Raw genomic sequence first — 19,366 nt, forward strand, 5'->3', positions numbered from 1 at the left:
GCAGAATGTGCAGGTTTGTTACATTGGTATACATGTGCCATGGTGGTTTGCTGCACCCATCAACCCATCGTCTACATTAGGTCTTTCTCCCAATGCTATCCCTCCCCTAGCCTCCCACACCCCGACAGGCCCCAGTGTGTGATGTTCCCCTCCCTGTGTCCATTTGTTCTCATTGTTCAACTCCCACTTATGAATGAAAACATGCAGTTTTTGGTTTTCTGTTCTTCTGTTAATTTGCTGAGAATGGTGGTTTCCAGCTTCATCCATGTCCCTGCGAGGGACATGAACTCATCCTTTTTTATGGCCGCATAGTATTCCATGGTGTATATGTGCCACATTTTCTTTATCTGGTCCATCATTGATGGGCATTTGGGTTGGTTCCAAGTCTTTGCAATTGTGAACAATGCCACAATTAGTTCAACCATCGTGGAAGACAGTGTGGCAATTCCTCAAGGATCTAGAACCAGAAATACCATTGGACCCAGCAATCCCATGAGATAACTCTTATCTACACGCTGTCATGTATTTCCACATGTTGTAAATGGACATCTGTGCTTCCTTCTGTGTTACCCTCCTAGAAAAGACTCAGACACTTCTCACTGCCCCCTCCCCAAACCCAAACCTACTGATTTTTTCTTATAACAGTCATCTAGTTACCCACATAATCCAGTGGTAGCAATGCCTCTGAATGATTTAGTTTGAGTGCTTGTTCTACTCTCATAAGCAAAATTGAAACTTGATATTTAATGGTGCCACTATATAACCATAACCATTTCCAGAGATATTAGTGTAAAAGGTTGACTAGCCTTAATTGATTAAAACAGTGTAAAGATGACATTAATACATATGGTACATCTACAAAATGGAATACCAAGCAGAGTGAAAATGAGGACGTGTTCTATGTGTTAATATACGAAAAGAGTTCCATGATATATAATTATTAACTAGAAAAAGGTGCTGAGAGTAACTTTTGTGTAGAAATGTAAGAAAATAAGAATATATATTTGCATTTGCTGTTGTAGGCATGAGGAAAGTGTAGAGCAAGACATAAATAATCATAGCAGTGACTGGTTGTTAGATGGAGGGGAACTGTGGGGATGAAGGCCCCAGATGGGAATGACATGTCACTGAAAACTTTTTCATAATTGTTAAATTTTTACACCTTATGAATGAATTATCTATTGAAAAAATTAAATTAGAAAAAAAGAACAAGGAAAAGGAACACTATTAGGGCGCATTCACATTAAGTTTTCTCTGTGTGCCCTTTGAAAGTTAGTTTAAAGTGTTTTATTTATAGCCCCCAGCTGCAGATCTCCTAGCTTTACTACTTTGACCTGATTTGAGTAATTTTAAAACTAGAATCTAGACAGGTAGACTTGCAGTGTCTTAATTACTGTAGTTTTAAATTTTGAGCATGATGAGTTGCAATATTAATATAGTTAGTGCCCAGCTTATAGAGATGTTATACTATAAAAGTTCCTTTTCCACTGTACACTTAAAAATGGTTAAGACGTTAAATTTAGGTTATGTGGGGGTTTTATTACAATGAAAAAATGTTAGAAAAACACAATCTGACTTTATAGAAATGAAAATTTTGAATGAGACTGTTTCTCACTACAGGGTTTTGGTCCTCAGTCATATTGTTACTCTGATGTGTACACTCTTTTATAGTGTATATAAATGTGTACATTTTACTGATTATTTTCTTTTGTTAAAAATATCCTTGTTTAGATTTGCAAACATTTGTTGGGTATTCTCAAGGGAATATTTGTGTATTGCTAATGAATGTAACCAGCAATACTAAAAAAAAAAAAGTTCTTCCTCCATACCATCAAATGAATAACAATTGCTTTTCTTTTAGTATGAGGTATTGCCTACATCCTAAGTGAGAAAAGTAAGCATGAGGGGCCCCTGTAGTTTCACAGACCACTCATAGACATTCTAAAAGCTAAATAACACTTTCAAAGGCATGGCATGAGGTGGTCCAAGACTCGTGCCAAGTGTCTCATACAGGCAGTGCCAGCTATTTCTAGTAGGGACAAAAGATATTTGGATACCCTGATGTTTGGGGGAGTTTGGGAGGAGACTAGTTTAAAAGAGTGAGTCAGGATCTGCATAGATAAAAGAATGGAGAGAGCAGTCCAAATGTAAAGGGACAATGGACAGAAACGTGAGATGGATATGAGTGAACTGTTTTTTGATGGAGTGCTCTAAAACAGATGGGAGACCAACAGGAAACAGTAGGTCATCCCTGAGTTGTAAAAGTCCTCGAGAAATTTGGGCTTTATTTGGGAAACATTAGTTTTGGGGTAGAGTGGTAATATCCTAAATATTGCATAACTATATCTGTTTACTAACTCTTCTCTCTTCCCTTTCTTCATGCATTCAAGAAATATTTTTTGACCACCTCCTTTGTGCAAATCATTGATACAAGAAAATGAACCTGACCATAAAGCACAGACAACGGGCAAAGGCAGGTGTGGAGCAGAAAGCTGAGGAAGCCTATTGCAGTGACCCAGGGTTGTGATTATGTTACTGGCATTGATAGATGGCTAATATTTTTTGGACACTTACTTTATGCCAGTGTTAAATGCTTATATATTATGTATTATTCTCATAAACCTAGGAAATAGATATTTTTATTATTCCCAATTTATAGATGAGGAAACTGAGGCTTATTGAGGTTAAGTGACACAGCAAATAATAGTATAAGTATCATTGTGTAACAGATCAAAGTTTGCAAATATTTTACTTGCCCTCTTTTGTTTGATCCTCTCCTTTTGTGGTAGGCACTGTAAATATTTTTCCCATTTTACATATAAGCAAAGAATTGAGAAACTTGCCCTGGCAGTCTTCATCAAATAGTAAGGATAACTACTATGTTCCATGCATGGGGAGGTGGCAGTAGACCAGCTAGATCAAGTTCCCTGCTCTCAGGGAGTTACTTTCTGAAGGGAATGAATAACAATAAATGATATAATTTCTGTATCGGACAGGTACTATGAGGCAGACAAAATAAGGTAAAGTGGTAGACTGGGGTTGGAGATGCCTGAGGAGAACAACTTTGGCCATGGTGGAGAGAAGAGCCCTGTGTGGCAAGGATGATGGTTGAGACCTGTATGACCAGAGAGCATTCGTTCTGCAACCTGGAGGAGAAAACATACCAGACAGCTGTAACCAGTGCACTTGATGGGAACATAGTTGGCATGTTCAAGGGACAGAGAGGACCCAGGGTGGCTAAAACTTGGTGAAGAAGAGAAGAGAGAATAAGAAAGAAGAGGCAAGCGTGCCAGAGCTAGATTATGGAGGGCCTCTTGGGCCTGATAAGCAGTTTTGTTCTCATTCTACAGGAAGTTACTGGAGAGTTTTAGGCAGAGTGTGCATATGCATGTGCGTGTGTGGGTGGGGTGTAGTAGTAGTGAGATGATCTGATTTACACTTTTTAATTACTGCTTTCAGGATGGACTGCTGTGAATGGGTGGAATGGGGTTTAAGACTGAGGTAAGTAGACCAGTTAGTTGACCAAGTAAAAGATCATGGTTACTTTAAGTAGGGTGGTATTAGCAGTGGAGAAGGAGAGAAGTGGTATGTTTGAGACATATTTTGGAGGTAGAGCCAATGTGATGACTTGGTGAATTAGCAGCACGTCACAGAGGCAGACAGTATACTATAATGGATAAGAAGTAGATTGGATTGCACATGTTTGAATCTCCATGTGGCCACTTAATAGCTGTATATATTAGCTTATGATGTTGGGTAAGTTTTTTAACCACTCTTTGCCTCAGTTTTCTCATCAGTAGATGAGAATAATTATAGTAACCTACCTAATAGGGATGTTTAAGAGTATATAATTTAATATAGCCACCTGATTCTCAGTAAGTGTTCTCAGTTTTGGTCGTTGTTTTGTTTTGGGTTTTTTGCTGTTATTGGTTATGGGTTTTGAAGGAAAAACGAATTTAGGATGACTTACACATTTTTTGGCCAGAGCAAATGAGCTCATAATATGGGGCCTTATAGAGATAAGGAATGCTTTGGGAGTTAGTAGATTTAAGGATAGAGATCAGGTCAATTTTGTCCACAGTAATCTAAGGCACCCATCAGATGAGCAGGATCATTGCTAGAGGAAGGGACAAGATAGGACTTGTATGTAGATCTTTCAATCTAAAGTCTGCCTTCTTTCTGCTCTTTGAGAGGCAGGATAAGTGAGTGATTATGAACACAGAATCTGCAGTCAGACTGCCTGAGTCTGAATTCTAGCTCCGCTAGGTCTGTGTCCTTGGATAAATTGCTTAAACCTTCTGTGCCTCAGTTTTAAACCTGTAAAATGGGATAATAGTTTGATAAAGCAGTGAAACAGTTCCTGGCATATGGAGTATAGTTATGTAAAGTGTTCGCTGTTGTTGCCACTTTTAAATCCTGAACATTGCTATGGAAATGCAAAGAAAACAACATTTAAGATACTATGCGAAGGAAGGATTCACAGGATTCTGGTGACTAATTGCAGATGGAGGTTACGTAAAAGAGAGGCATCAAAGATGATTCTGAGGTTCTGAGCTAGAGTGACCCATTGAATGAGGATTAAAGAATAAGAACCTGTTTGGGATGGAGGTGGGGTTGATGATGAGGAGTCGAGTTTTAGATCTATTAACTTTGGAAATAGCCAAGAGAAAATGTCCGGAAAACAGTTTAAAATGTGGGAGCTAGAACTTAAGAGAAAGGTCAAGACTAGAAATATAAACATGGAAACATCTGCTTATAATAGCGGCGGCAACCTGTCTAGAGCAGCCACTGCAGGGACACCAGCTACAGTGTGGCCAGGGCTGCACACTCCATGGAGCCAGAGGGGGCCGGGAGCAGGCAGGAGCCCCACTCCCTACTGAGTTGGTGGGGCAGGAGCCCCATGCTCTCAGGTACAGCTGCAGCTGTCCAGCCGCAGATCCAGACCCAGGCATCCTTGTACTCATGGGGGCTCAGAAGTGCCTGCTCCCGTTCCCTGGCCTCTCCCCACACCCGGCACCTGCTGCAGTACGGAACAAAGTTGTGACTGAGCCTGGGTGCTGATGCAACACAGCTGGGTGTGCACATGCTCAGGGCAGCATTGACATGCCAACCCTCTGCTGCCTCAGCCCCCTCTGGGCTTTGAGCACAGAAGGGAAGCCGGTGGGGCTAAGGGCAGCTTGTCGTGGGCCTGCAGGTACCCCTTGGCACAAACAGCCTGGGCACCCTGGGCAGCATGTTGATGATGGTAGGAAGCAAACAGGCTCCTGGGCAGCAGGTGTGGCAGGTCCCTGGTGAAACCCCACCTTCAAACCAGGGATTACCTGAAGCCTGAGGGCCAGTTTGCCACCCCTGGGTGGAGTCTGCAGCCCAGAGTGAGAACTTGTGCTTTTTCCAGGCCCACCCATGGCCACCCATGGACCAATCAGCATGCACTTCCTCCCTTCTGAGCCCATAAAAACCCCCAGACTCAGCCAGACGTAGGGACTACCAGCTGCAGGAAAGAGCTACCCACTTGAGGTCTTCAGGTCTACTTGACTCATTGGGATGACCTGCATGCAGAAAGGAGCTACCCACTTTGGGTCTACTGAGAGCTATTCTGTCACTCAATAAAGCTCCTTTCTGCCTTGCTCACCCTCTAGTTGTCTGTGTACCTCATTCTTCCTGGACATGGGACAAGAACTTGGGACTCACCAAATGACAGGACTGAAAGAGCTGTAATACAAACAAGGCTGAAACATGGACCGCCCCCCTCTGCCCGGCTCACCACATTGCTCACCCACATACCCCTCACTACCCCACGCCTGGCTCACCCTTGGCAAGTGTGGGATCCAGGCTGGTAGTGCAAGCTGAGCACAGCCTACCAGGCCACGTGGGTGGAACGAGCCCAGTTGGTGTGGACAATATTCAAGTAGAAGGCTCCACTGGCCACAGAGGTTTCTGGCTGGCAAAGTGACACCCCAAGGATCCTATGACACTTAGAGATAATAGCTTAAAGCTACTAGAGTGGATGAGATTTGAGAAAGAGAATGAATAGAATGAATATGTGACCATAGACTTGTGTTAGGATTATATATCTCCAAAGACAGGGCAGGATAGATTGTAGAGGGCAGAAGTTCAGAGGCAAGAAAGGTAAGGACATAGTTATAGTCTTATGTTTGAGAAATGAAAGGAAAAAAAATGGGTAGTAGCTAAGTGTCTTAGTTTGTTCAGGTTGCTATAACAAAATACCATAAACTGGGTAGCATATCAACATCAGAAATTTATTTCTCGCAGTTCTAAAAGCTGGGTGATCCAAGACCACGGTGCTGGTAGATTGAGTGTCTGGTGTGGGCCTGCTCTCTGGTTCATAAATGGTGCCTTCTCCCTGTGTCCTCACATGATGGAAAGGGTGCAGGGCCTGTTTTATAAGGATACCAGTCATGCTCATGAGGGTTCTGCCCTCATGACCTAATTACCTCCCAAAGCACCCCTCTCCATTCCCCAGCCCCTTATCCCTTGCCAATACCATCACCTTTGGGGTTAAAATTTCAACCTGAATTTCAGGAGGAACATACACATTCAGACCATAGCATTAAAGAAGGTGTTAAGTCACCTGAGGATGTCTTTAAAAAGACGTTCAGAATCATTTGGGGAAGAACTAGCCATATAAAAAAATAGGATGATGGATAATCCAAATGTCTTAGAATGGTGGAAGCCAATGGGATCTAGGGCAACATAGGCATTATAGCAAATCTAGACAAGGAGGAGGGCAGCAGCTGTCCAAGGATAGGTGTGAAGATAACAATAAGCAAATGTGCAACTACAGCAAGAATTAGTACCCTTTATTGAGTGTTTTTGTGTGAAATACTGTGCTTAGCACTTTGTTCTCTCCCTAAATCTTCAGCAGTTTTCTGAGACAGGGACAATTATTATATTCTCTGTAGAAATGAAAAATTGGAAACCATTTAAATGTCCATCAACATAAACATTTTAAAAATAAAGTATGGTATATCCACAGAATGTCATGTCCTGCAGTCACTTTATTTTTAATGAGGTAGATCTGCCAAAGAAAGATACCAGTAAAATACTTTTATGTGATAGTAAACACGTGTGTGAAAACGTATCTGTTATCCATCTCTCCTAGTAGACTGAACTCCTCAAGGAGAGATATTGGATCATATTCATATTCTAACATGGAGTCTTGTGGATTAGTGTCCTCTTGGTCAGATGAATGAGTCAACAAATGTCTGTAAAATGAAGATTACTAGTACCACACAGGGCTTGAGTATGTGTATATATGTGTGTGTGTGTGTGTGTGTGTGTGTGTGTGTGTGTGTGTGTGTTTGTCTGTGACCTATGAGCAGAAAGTATTACAATATTATTAGGAAAAATGCCATTCAGAAAAGAAGGTATTAATTACTATTAGGAAATTGTCAAAGAGACTTCATGGGTTTTGAACAACAGTGGTGGTGGTTTGCTGGATGCAGTGGCTCACACCTCTAATCCCAACGCTTTGGGAGGTCAGTGTGGGCAGATCGCTTGAGCCCAGGAGTTCAGGAACAGCCTTGGCAATACGGTGAAATCTGTCTCTAAAAAATATATATAAAAATTAGTCAGGTGTGGTGGTGCTCACCTGTAGTCCCACCTACTTGGGAGGCTGAGACAGGAGGATCACCTGAGCCCAGGAGGTCTAGGCTGCAGTGAGCCAGGATCACACCACTACAATCCAGCCTGGGCAACAGAGTGAAAACCTGTCTGAAACAAACAAACAAACAAACAAACAAACCAATGGTGGTGGTTTGAGGAAAATGGTAAAAACAGAACAGATGGTTTCAACTTTGGCAGTGAAAGGAAGAGTTTTAGGAGTGGGGCTGTCCGAGTTGAATTCTTTCTCTCAGTGGTGATTGGGGCAAAGCGTCCCACTTGGGCTGCAGTTCTAAGTCCAAGCTCATTGTGGTAGATGGTTTGTGAACCAGACTATCTGAAATGCTTAGTTTTTACAATGAAAGAGCTCTTCAGCCCTGTAATAGTGCCCTAATTAGATGCCCAGTATGATTCAACATGTATAGTGACCATTTTAGACCTGAGTACTCTGTTACACAAGTGGAAACAATATCCTAAACAGACCTATGATTCAAAAAGAAGATTCCAGTTTGCCAATTACAATCTATAAGTTGCCTTATTTATTGTTATTGAAATATCATCTGTATTCTAGTATGTTTTCATTTGCTTTTTATTTAAGAATCCCATAACTGTCCTGAAGATTGTACATAATGGCCTATTCTAAGGTTACTCTTCCTTTTAAAGCAGTAAATACTAGATCTCATCCAAGAGAAAGAGAGCTTAATTTTTTCATTTGTTGTTAGAAATCTTGATGAGGCTTTGAAAACTTAAGTTTTTTCTCATCCTTTTGAGAAACATTTAATTGTAAGGTCTTTATCAAGTAAAAACAGAATTTATAAAATTTTAAATGGGTATTTGTTTTTGTTGGATTGTTGAATCACATTTTCTCTTACACATTCATTTAAATCCAATGAAAGTCTGCCTGAAGTGGCACTTTCACGATGATTCCCTTTGATTGTATGGTATTTACTGCTGATATATGTATGCCGGTGTTTCTTGCCTTCCATCATACATAAATTTCAGTGGCATATTGAATACCATAGAGAGGAACTGATTGATGATAAATCAAATGTTTTACAGCATATTATTGGGACGGTTGGATTCATTACTATGAAAGAGTTATGTTTGATCAGTATTTTCAGAGCTCCCTAATACTACAATTTATTGGTGCTTCTTAATGTTCTCTGTTAATTATATACAGGTTCCAAAATTGGGTTCAATTTAACATGTATAATACACATTATGGTGAATCTTTATCACACAAAAAATGAGTAGCAAATATCCAACACTACCTTTGATTAGAACTATTAAGTCCAACAGCTTGTATTTAATGAACATAATGTTAATTAATAGTCAACTGGGTAGTTCATGATCTATTATAAGAATTATCTATTAGAATAAAGCTATTTAGATGTAGAAGGTGCCAAAGGAAAATTGGCTAACAAGAAAGGGAATAACCTCATATGTGGTTAAGATGTGAGATGAACAATTTTAACTCACGGTCTTTTTTTTTTTTTTTTACAGAGAATACATAAATTGGGTTTTTATTTTTAGTCCTCCTCTTCCCTTTAGAGTTAAATGATGGAAAATGACTCTCAGTCCCCAAACTACTCTTATGCATCATTCAAAATAGCCCTGACAGGCTAGCCCCTGTGGTAGTGATGAGGTTTATGGCTTTCCATTCCTTGGTGTTCCATTACTCTGTCTACACCATCAAATTGATTAGTAGGCAGTGGCGAGCAAGGAAAGAAAGGTGGCCGCTGAGAGCCAGCTAGTGCCCATCGTTTTAATGAACTGCTGAGAGATGGTTAATATTGTCCTTGATTCTCATTGTAGCTGATGATGACCAGATCTTTTAAAATGTTTTCCCCCTCCCTTATTCTACATTACAGGGCCCACTGGAAAATGATTTGGTAGTTCATGTGGCACTTATAGCAGAAAGCCAAAGGTATGAAATCCAAGTGGGTGGTGTGTTTTTTTGTGGGGAGGGAAGGGGAAATGATTGCTTTATGTTTACAATATCGAGTATGGTAGAAGATATTAACTTCAGAAACTCCTTTACAGGCTTTCAGGGATATCATTAATGTCACTTTAAATGGCCAACATATTATTCTTTTCATGTTTAAAAATAATTTTGTTTTAGTTGTGAATATTAAAGACTGTGACCAGTGCCAGTGTTGCCTGGGTTGTAGTTTTGAGAAATTCGTGCAAACACATGGGATTACCAAAATCAGTGCTTACCCTCCCTGCCAGCCCCTCATGTTTCCATCTGATGCTTCGTGGAGGATCCATAAGGGCCTCTGAAGTCTAGTGCAGATGGCAAATTGCTAATACTAACAAATTAATAATGCCCTCCAAGTTAGCATGTTCCCTTTTACCCTCCTCCTTCACTGCTTCCTAAACTGTAAATGTGTTTTCTAAAGACATCTCTTTTTTTCCCTATGATCTTTAGACTTCAAGTTTTTCTGAACACATATGGTATTCAAACTCAAACTCCTCAACAAGTAGAACCCATTCAGATATGGCCTCAGCAAGAGCTTGTGAAAGTAAGTGATTCTGCCTTTTACTTTCCTTACTTTGTAGAGGTACTAGAGCTTGATGGCTGGACTTAGTTTACAGACAAGTCACACAGTTAAAATCTGATTCTGATATAGGACCAGTAATCCAAAAGCTAATAATTAAATTGAGAATTCCACTTTAGTGGACATTGTTACTAAAAAAACTTTGCACTCTGTGTGTGTGTGTATACATTATGTTTATAGGTCTTGTTGATTTCTACTTCTTTCTGAACTCTATTACTAACCTAGGATGAGCAGTTAAACAACAAGTTAGTCTTAATTTTAATAGAAATAAAATTATCTTATATTTTGATTTGATTTTTTTTCTCTTTTATCAAAATGTATTTTTACATTTTGATTTGATTTTTTCCTTTTATCTTTGATTTTTTCGTCTTTGATTATCAAAAAATATTTAGATGTGAGAAGGTTTGTTTAAAAGAAAACCTTATCATACCTAAATATTTTTGATATTTACTACTTTCCTTTTTTCTCTTGCCTTCCTGTTTGGTGTCTGAAGTAATTTCAGCCCCTTTGGTTTGCTGGGTCTCAAAGCAATTATAAAGTAAAAGTAACATCTGTATGTATCATTGATGTAGTTCCATACGTATTTGGGATGGAATTAAAAGGTAACGTTTGAGGCCTTTTGCATGTACTGCTCTGTAGATGGATCTGTTATTGCCTATGCTTGTGAATATTCTTGCTCATTAGAGACAGGATATTGTTGACTCCCACCGACTACTTATTTATAAACTGCCATTTTTATTTAGTAATTGTTAAAAACAACATAAGAACAAACTGCTCAGTGTGTAGAAGAAGTCTTTATAACAGTATATCTCAAGAGGACATGATTAAGTTTATTAGCTTAACATAAATAGTTGTAGTCAAAGTCTTGTTGCTATGACACAAAAATGAAGGCTTAGAGAAGAAAGGTACATATTACATGAGAAAATGCAGGACTCTGGTATCAGGGCTGGATCTTGACATTAGGCAACACAAACCAGAACCTGGGTGTCAGGTCGCCAAGAGCACCAGCTCTTGGAGAGTCCTTACACCTTCTCTAATAAATTTAACCACCGCTGCCTTGCCAAGAGATAAAGCTGAAAATACAAGGATCCCTAGAGTAGGTAACAATTTAAACTCGTACCCAGATGTACATAATGTTACAAGGCAAGGATTGGAAGCAACATGGAAGGAGAGGGAAGGATGCCAAAATCTAAGGCTCCCACGCTGTGCCCTTAGTATTTAGCTGCAGGCTGTCGGCTGCTAATACACTTTTATGCTCTCCTGCTGAAAGCTCTAGAGAACGCCAACAAAGCTTATTCTTTGATAAACATACTCTTAAAACAAATTAACCCAAATCTGTTTTTTCTAGTCTAATTAATATTAGCAACTTATTTTAATAATAGGTGAGTTTATATCCTACCAGACAACATGCAATCAAGATTTAAAAGGCTAACATGGAGAGCAAATAACTTGAATGTGATATTCATTCATTCAGCAACAAACACATGCTATATGCAGAGCACTGTGTAGGACACTCAGATGAAATGACTTTGTCCCTGTTCTCAGTGACCTCTGAGTTTACTGGTTTGACAGAAAAAAAACAGTGAATTACGGTTCACTTTGATAACTGTTATAATAGATGTTCATACAAAGTGCTTGTGGAATCAGAGGCAGTAGAAGGCCTTCTGTTACAGAGCAAGTGAAGACTTAAAACAGTTTGTGGCTTATTTTATATCTTGTTTTAAAGATGGTGTTAACAAATGACTTGCAATTTTGGTGTCGTGTGGCTAAAAAGACAGACTTGTGAGCAAGAGCCGACCTTCCTGTGCATGTGTTGAGATGGAAGATTGTTTTTGGTTGTAGCTGTAGCGTCTGTGTTCCTAAGTAACTACTCTTTGGAATTCATCCTCTAAGATATATTGCCTAGTATTCTGCTCCTTATAAGTCTGCCTTTTCAAAGTAAAGGTGTTCCCTCAAATCTTAGCTGATGCACATATTCTTATGCTAGCGGTTGCTCCCTTTCTTCTGAGAAGCCACTCCCTCCCTCAGCCCACTGAAGAGGATGTGAAGGCAGACAGCTGAGAGCAGGGTTTTTACACAGCATGTGGTTAATATTCATGATGTGATGACTGTAGTGTGATTTGCTTCATGGGGATCGGAATACAGAAATCTGCTCTATGGTACAGTCCTAGTATGAAGTACTTCTGTATTTCTGGGTAGTTTGGTCACTACTATGTCTTTCGGTGCACTAAATGTTATGAATGTGTACAACATGGGGGCAGTGTTATATGCACCCTGGAATGTGGGGAGCACTAAATAGTCACAGACCTGCCGTACCATGGTTCAGAAAGTTAAGGAGAATCATTTTACTGTAACAAAGAGTAGTATTTAAAGGAAACCCACCTAGATCAACACATTTTACTATACATTTATTTCTGAAAATTTGAAACTATTAATATATGAGGTAAAGGGGGCTGCATCTAGTGTTATGTGCTGTGGTTTCAGTGCAGCTATCAACATAATGCTTATAAAGCACCGTTTCTGGCCAGTTGACTTTGTCTAAAATCACTGCTATTCCAGAATCAATATTCACAGCACGTGTGGCTCAGGAGAATATTCAGTTGCTCCCTCATTCATCTATCAAGTATTTCCTGAGCACCAGCTACATACTAGGCACAGTGCCAACTTGGGCTGCTGTTCTACAGGAATGTACAAGTCGAAAGGAGAAAGAGATACAAACCCAACTCTCACATAGATGTGTGCACTATGTCAGTGAACAGAAAGCTCTGGCAACACCACTAATTTTGTATACAATGAAGTTATTATGTGAAATCGGTCCAAATCACAATCACTAGATTGTGTAGAGATAGTTGGTTTAATTTTCCATTTAGGAAAATATCGGTTAGATTTATTTCTCTCATTAAATGTAAAAATAAATTGCAGACAGATCAAAAATTGAAAACTTTTAAAATTTTTAAAATATAAAAGCACTAGAATAAAAAATACGAGAATATGTTTTAGCTGTTGGGAGGGGAAGTCCATTTTTAGAATGATACCAATGCCAAAAAGCCATTAAGGAAATGATTGACAAATACTGTATAACTAAATATAGCAAACAGCCTGGCATATCAAAGGTGCTTGTGAAATTTCCTAGTAGAAAAATGTTTATATTGAAATACCACATGTTGAAATGAGATTCCACCTACTGTGCAGTCATTCTCACATTTCATAACAACACTGAAGAGGAGCAAACTGGGCAAAGTATTTGATTTAAGGGGCAATACTCTTAATATACCAAGATTTCTTAAAACAAAAAAGGATGCCAAATTCCCCCATAGAAAAGGGAACAAATGAAAAAAGTTACAAAACATACAAATAGTCATTAAATATATTAGAAAATGCTGAACCACAAAATATTTTAATATAGTAGTTTAAAAGAAAAAACAAAATATTATTTTGACCCAAGAAGGTGGCAAGGCCTGTACACAGTTAATACCAGTGTAAATTGGTACATTATTTCTAGAGGGTGACCAACCTCACATTATATTTCAAAGATAATGTATTCTCTTTGATCCAGCAAGTCTAGGAAATTATCCTGCAGATATAATGACACACTGTCCAAAGATGTTTATTGAATTATTTTTAAAATAACAAAAAAAATGGGAGCTACCTTTATCAGGAGATAGGAGTTAAAAAAGGTAAAGGGGCTTCTTGATTAGATTAAGTGCTCAGCTCTGACACTGATTAACTCTTAATTCATTCCAAGACTGTTTTTAACCTTCTAGAAATTCTAGAAGTTTCTGTTCCACTGTGTCACCCTTCCCTATTTTGTAATACTTCTGCAGACTTTTCCCCCTCAGTTTTTATTTATTTATGTATTTATTTTTGAGATGGAGTTTCACTCTTGTCACCCAGACTGGAGTGCAGTGGCACCATCTCAGTTCACTGCAACCTCTGCCTCCTGGGCTCAGGCAGTTCTTCTGCCTCAGCCTCCCTAGTAGCTAGGATTATAGGCGTGTGCTACCACGCCCAGCTAATTTTTGTATTATTAGTAGAGACTGGGTTTCACCATGTCAGCCAGGCAGGTCTTGAACTCCTGACCTCAGGTGATCCACCCGCCTCGGCCTCCCAAAGTGCTGGGATTACAGGCATGAGCCACTGTGGCCAGCTTTCCCCCTCAATTTTAATATTTCTTCAATCATTTCAACATAGAAATGTACAGAAAAAGTATAGACTCATTTTAACATCTTTTTTGTTTGTTTGTTTGTTTGTTTGTTTGAGACGGAGTCTTGCTCTGTCGCCCAGGCTGGAGTGCAGTGGCACGATCTCAGCTCACTGCAAGCTCCACCTCCTGGGTTCGCGCCATTCTCCTGCCTCAGCCTCCCTAGTAGCTGGGACTACTAGGCACCCGCCGCCATGCCCAGCTAATTTTTTGTATTTTTAGTAGAGACGGCGTTTCACCGTGTTAGCCAAGATGGTCTCCATCTCCTGACCTCGTGATCTGCCCACCTCAGCCTCCCAAAATGCTGGGATTACAGGCGCTAGCCACCGCACCTGGCCCATTTTAACATCTTGAAACTGGAATACCACAATATTAAGTTTAAAAAATGGGACACAGAATATATGTTATATGAACCCATTTATGGAAATATACACACATATTGACATGTGTATAATATGAGTATATATTTATTGATGTACTTTTAAGAGTCTTTAACCCTATCTATACTCTTGGTGCCCCTTAGGGATCATACAATAAACTATACTCCTTTCAGCATATACCAGAGAAATAGTTGTTGCAAAAGGGATTGTGAAAATAAACAGAAACATTCACTTTGAGTGTATGGTTTGAATATTTCATAAAATGTATATAATCAGAAAAAATCAATGAAGACATTTTCATTTTGGTGGGAAATACTTGAAGGTGGAAATTTAGTAGGAGATTATGGGCCTAGTTTTAAAAATGTTAAACAATTAGATTTTTTTAATGATACAGGAAACCTTAGCCTCTTTGTGTTCTTTTACGAATCAGAGCCATGCACGTTGTACATTTATAGCAGTGTAAGAACAATATCAAATTTAAGAATGTTGCTAAGTAGATCTGCAAAAGTTTTGCTCTCAAATCTCTCAGTAATCCAAAATCTAAGCTAACATCTTTGGCTAGCTTGTCTTCCTACAAGTTTTTGGATTAGGGTTCCCTAGCTTCTTTCTCTCTGGAAAGATCAAAAATTAACAGGGCAATACTCAGGGGGAAGAAAGTGACATGGATTCTTACCTGACTCTAACTTACAAACTTGTGTCTTACAGGCTTATTTCCACCTGGGTATCAACGAAAAGTTAGGACTCTCCGGAAGGCCAGATAGGCCCATTGGCTGCCTCGGTACATCAAAGGTACTCATGAAATGTCCTCAAAAAGTAGTTTTGGGATTCTAATACCACATACTGAAATGGTGTTTGACCTGCTATGCATCCTTTTTCATTTTCATTATGTATTCAGACTACTTATCTGAAGTATTATTTTCTGCTAGTAAATCTTATTTTGCATAATATCGTGGAAGTCTTATCTAAGCTTTGTAAAATATCTAATCATAATGATATTTACTCACAGACTTTTTCTATCATATTTGAGGTAGACTGCTTTAAGTTTATTAGTATACTGATTCAATCAAGAAACTAAAATTTTTAAATATTATATGGATGTCACAAGCTATTAATTTATGTGCTTATTCAGAATTAAACATCCGTTTTTATTTTTATTGAGACTTATAGTACTGCACCTTTGCCTTTGGTATGTTCTTTAGTTATTTGTTTTAAAACTTTTTCCCTTACAGATTTATCGCATTTTAGGAAAGACTGTGGTTTGTTACCCGATTATTTTCGACCTAAGTGATTTCTACATGTCTCAGGATGTTTTCCTGCTGATAGATGACATAAAGGTAGCTTCGGAACACCTTTCTTAAAAATGGAATGACTTTGTTTCCACTGATTTTATCATCTGTTACTATATTGAGTACTCCCAGATATCTGTGATACTAGGTTAACACAGTGTAAAGCATGACAGTAAAACCACCTGCATAGCTTTGGAGAGTGTAAATTACTTGCAGCATTGGCATAATAGATGACCTCTGTCTTATATACAGTTGTATGACTGCTCATTGTGCCTTTCTACAAATGAAATGAAAAGATACAATTCAGAAAAACAGGGGGACCTATTTTGAAAAATATGTTCATATGACAGTTTATCTCTTTTTGAACAAAAGGTAAATTAGCAAAATAATTTTATTCATGAAGAATATCCAGTAAAACCTCAACTAAGTCATAACTCCATGAGTTAAAATCTTCACTCCCTTTTCTGCTTACAGAGCAGAGAAGGTTAGAATCATGATTTAAAGCATGAAATCTGGAGCCAGACTGCATTCGTTAAAATCTTGGCTATGCCACTTGCCAGCTGTGTGTTCTTGGGCAAGTTACTTAACTCCTCTGTGCCTCGTTTTCCCATCTGTAAAACTGAATAATAATTAAGGGGTGTTCTGAGGATTAAATGAGTTAATATATTTAAAGTACTAAGAATAGTGCCTGGCATATGGTGAAGTATTATATAAGTTTTTGATGTGATGATGATGATTATATTTAAGTCTTTGAGATGACTGATTGATTGACAGATAGATAGATAGATAGATAGATAGATAGATAGATAGATAATTAGTCAAATAAAGAACTGCCTCTACATTGCTAATGGTCTGTATAAATTCAGTCCAGTCTTCTCCACCTGCTGTAATATAAATCCTTAGTAATATGAAGTGAGTTAACCTTCTGAGTGGCTGGCATGATTGTTCCCCCTGAGGCCATTCTTGAAACTGTACATTTTAGGCTTTTTAAAAAAAGGAGGCCAAGCACGTTGGCTCATACCTGTAATCCCAGCACTTTGGGAGGCTGAGGCAGGTGGATCACTTGAGCCCAGGAATTCTAGACCAGCCTTGGCAGTCTCTAAATAAATAAACAGATAAATAGATTAAAATTTTTTAAAAGAGGGGAAAAAAACCATTAAAACAAATGTAGTGTGATTACTTTTAACAATGAAGTTTGAAATCACTGAACTCCAAGAGGTGTTCAGCGTAACTTGCATGTACCCAGAGAACCTGCTAGAGCACTTCTACACCTGAGTAGTCTAAGTTATTCAGGGTTGGATTGTGAACTGTCTTGCTACATAAGAATTTTGTTGGCTCTTTGGCACTCATGGTTGAGCATCCTGTTCGTCTTAGATACTGTGTCATTCTGTTTTGACAGAATGCACTGCAGTTCATTAAACAATATTGGAAAATGCACGGACGTCCACTTTTCCTTGTTCTCATCCGGGAAGACAATATAAGGTAGGTTGATACAAGAAGTAAGGTGCAAGTGTCTCACTGCCATGAACGCAGTGAGCCCTTGGGAAGAAAGGCCTCCTTGGATTTTTTTGTATACTTCTTAGTAGGTGGTAGAATACTTTGTATATATAAGGGGCACTTAGTATTAGATTATTAATTCACCATTCTGATGTTAATCTATACATTTTGTTTATTTATATTTTTTAGAGGTAGCCGGTTCAACCCCATATTAGATATGCTGGCAGCCCTTAAAAAAGGAATAATTGGAGGAGTCAAAGTTCATGTGGATCGTCTACAGGTAGCCTTCTGATTTTCAGTATGCTTCTATTTTCAGGACAGTTAATCTACAATACAGCTATGTTTCTTAATATATGTTCTCATTTAAGGTTTTTGTCTTAAGGTTTTATTCTCTACCTATCTTCCTATTCCTATTGTCACCTTTCCAGTTTATCTGATCCCACGAAGTCAGATGCTTAAACACTTGCAGCGATTTCCTGTGCAGAATTTTAACTTCAGTAGCTCATCTCTAAAAGCTAGGTCCATAGTGGTGAAGTGACCTGCTTTATAACCTTGGGCTTTTAGGGGCAGACTGGCTGACTGTTGGTCCAGTGCTCTTTTTCCTGCTTTATACTAACATCCAACCTGGGAATAAACCTTGTTCTGTTCAGAACTTCACAGCATTATCTTCACAGCTCCTAAATTACAGAAACATTCTTTGGTTCACTGCTGGTCATAACAGCCTCTCTGTCCACAGTTCTCTCCTACTAAACACTCTTTGTGCTTCAGCCAATACAATAACTACTGTGTCTTGAATTTTGTGGGGTTCTGTCCCTCTGCTCACACCATTTTCTCTGCCTGGAATATCCTTCCTTCTTTCAGGGTTACTGGGCTTTGAGGTCTTACCAGACTTTAAGAGCAGCTCTACAAAATCATCCAGATGCAAACATACTTCTATTCTTCAACATGCTTTCGTGACCTTTAACTACTAAGATTGCAGTCTATTATATAGGCTTATATAATTTATTTCTGTAAAATAATAATGATTATTCCATGGGGTCTTTCACATAGTAGGTGCTCAATATTAAATAAGAAAGAGGAAAGTTTATAAAGAAAGACCTATATAGTGTTATAAATGGCATGTTTGCATACTCATTCACTGGTGATTGTATTTTGCATACTTGATTTTCACCTAGGCATTTATCTTTTTTCCTTTGTTTTCTGTTGCTTTGTCTTTTTGTAACGCCTCCTGAGGCAATTTCTTTGATTTTTATCTTGCAGTTCTTCTATTGAGTTTTGCATGTTGGCTATCATGTTTTAAATTTTCATTTTTCGTAGTATCCTGTCCTATGGATATTTCATGGATGTCATATTTTATCTTTTCTGAGGATATAACCTAGAGGTTTTTTCTTCTTCTTCAATTTTCCTTTCCTCTGCATTATGACTTTCAGGGGTTTTTCCCTCAGTCTTTCATGTTGGAGGCATTTGTCAGATGTCCAGTATTCTTTAGCTATTTATTAATTTTTAAAAGTGAAGGAGTAAAAAGTTCAGAGGAAGCTGTGTGCTTGGGTACAAAGATTCTCTTTTTCTTTTGTTACTATTTCAGCTTTTGTTTTTGATTCAGCGGGATACATATACCTGGGTATATGCATGATGCTGAGATTTGGGGTGTAAGTGGTCTCATCATCCAGGTTCTAAGCACAGTTCCCAATAGTTTTTCATTCCTGGCCCTCCTTCCTCCCTCCCTGCTCTAGTGGTCTTTTTTTTTTTTTTTTTTTTTTAATACTGCCCCAGTATTAGGATTCGCTGGGTTGAATGGTAGTTCTGTTTTAAGTTCTC

General features: G+C 38.6%; 1 protein-coding gene across 6 annotated transcripts in view; it reads left to right on the top strand.

Annotated features, from left to right (window-relative positions):
• LOC105492220 (phosphorylase kinase regulatory subunit beta) overlaps positions 1-19,366 on the top strand; it is a 227,627-nt gene that overhangs the window by 166,457 nt on the left and 41,804 nt on the right. For all 6 annotated transcript variants that reach the window (XM_011759241.2, XM_011759242.3, XM_011759239.3 and 3 more), the window contains 6 exons: positions 9,495-9,550; positions 10,055-10,148; positions 15,471-15,554; positions 15,995-16,099; positions 17,451-17,533; positions 17,738-17,828. In XM_011759241.2, coding sequence (XP_011757543.2) covers positions 9,495-9,550; positions 10,055-10,148; positions 15,471-15,554; positions 15,995-16,099; positions 17,451-17,533; positions 17,738-17,828 — 513 coding nt within the window. The remainder of the gene's footprint in view (positions 1-9,494; positions 9,551-10,054; positions 10,149-15,470; positions 15,555-15,994; positions 16,100-17,450; positions 17,534-17,737; positions 17,829-19,366) is intronic.

The sequence above is a fragment of the Macaca nemestrina genome, chromosome 18 (genome assembly GCF_043159975.1).
Source record: "Macaca nemestrina isolate mMacNem1 chromosome 18, mMacNem.hap1, whole genome shotgun sequence".
Classification (NCBI taxonomy): Eukaryota; Metazoa; Chordata; class Mammalia; order Primates; family Cercopithecidae; genus Macaca; species Macaca nemestrina.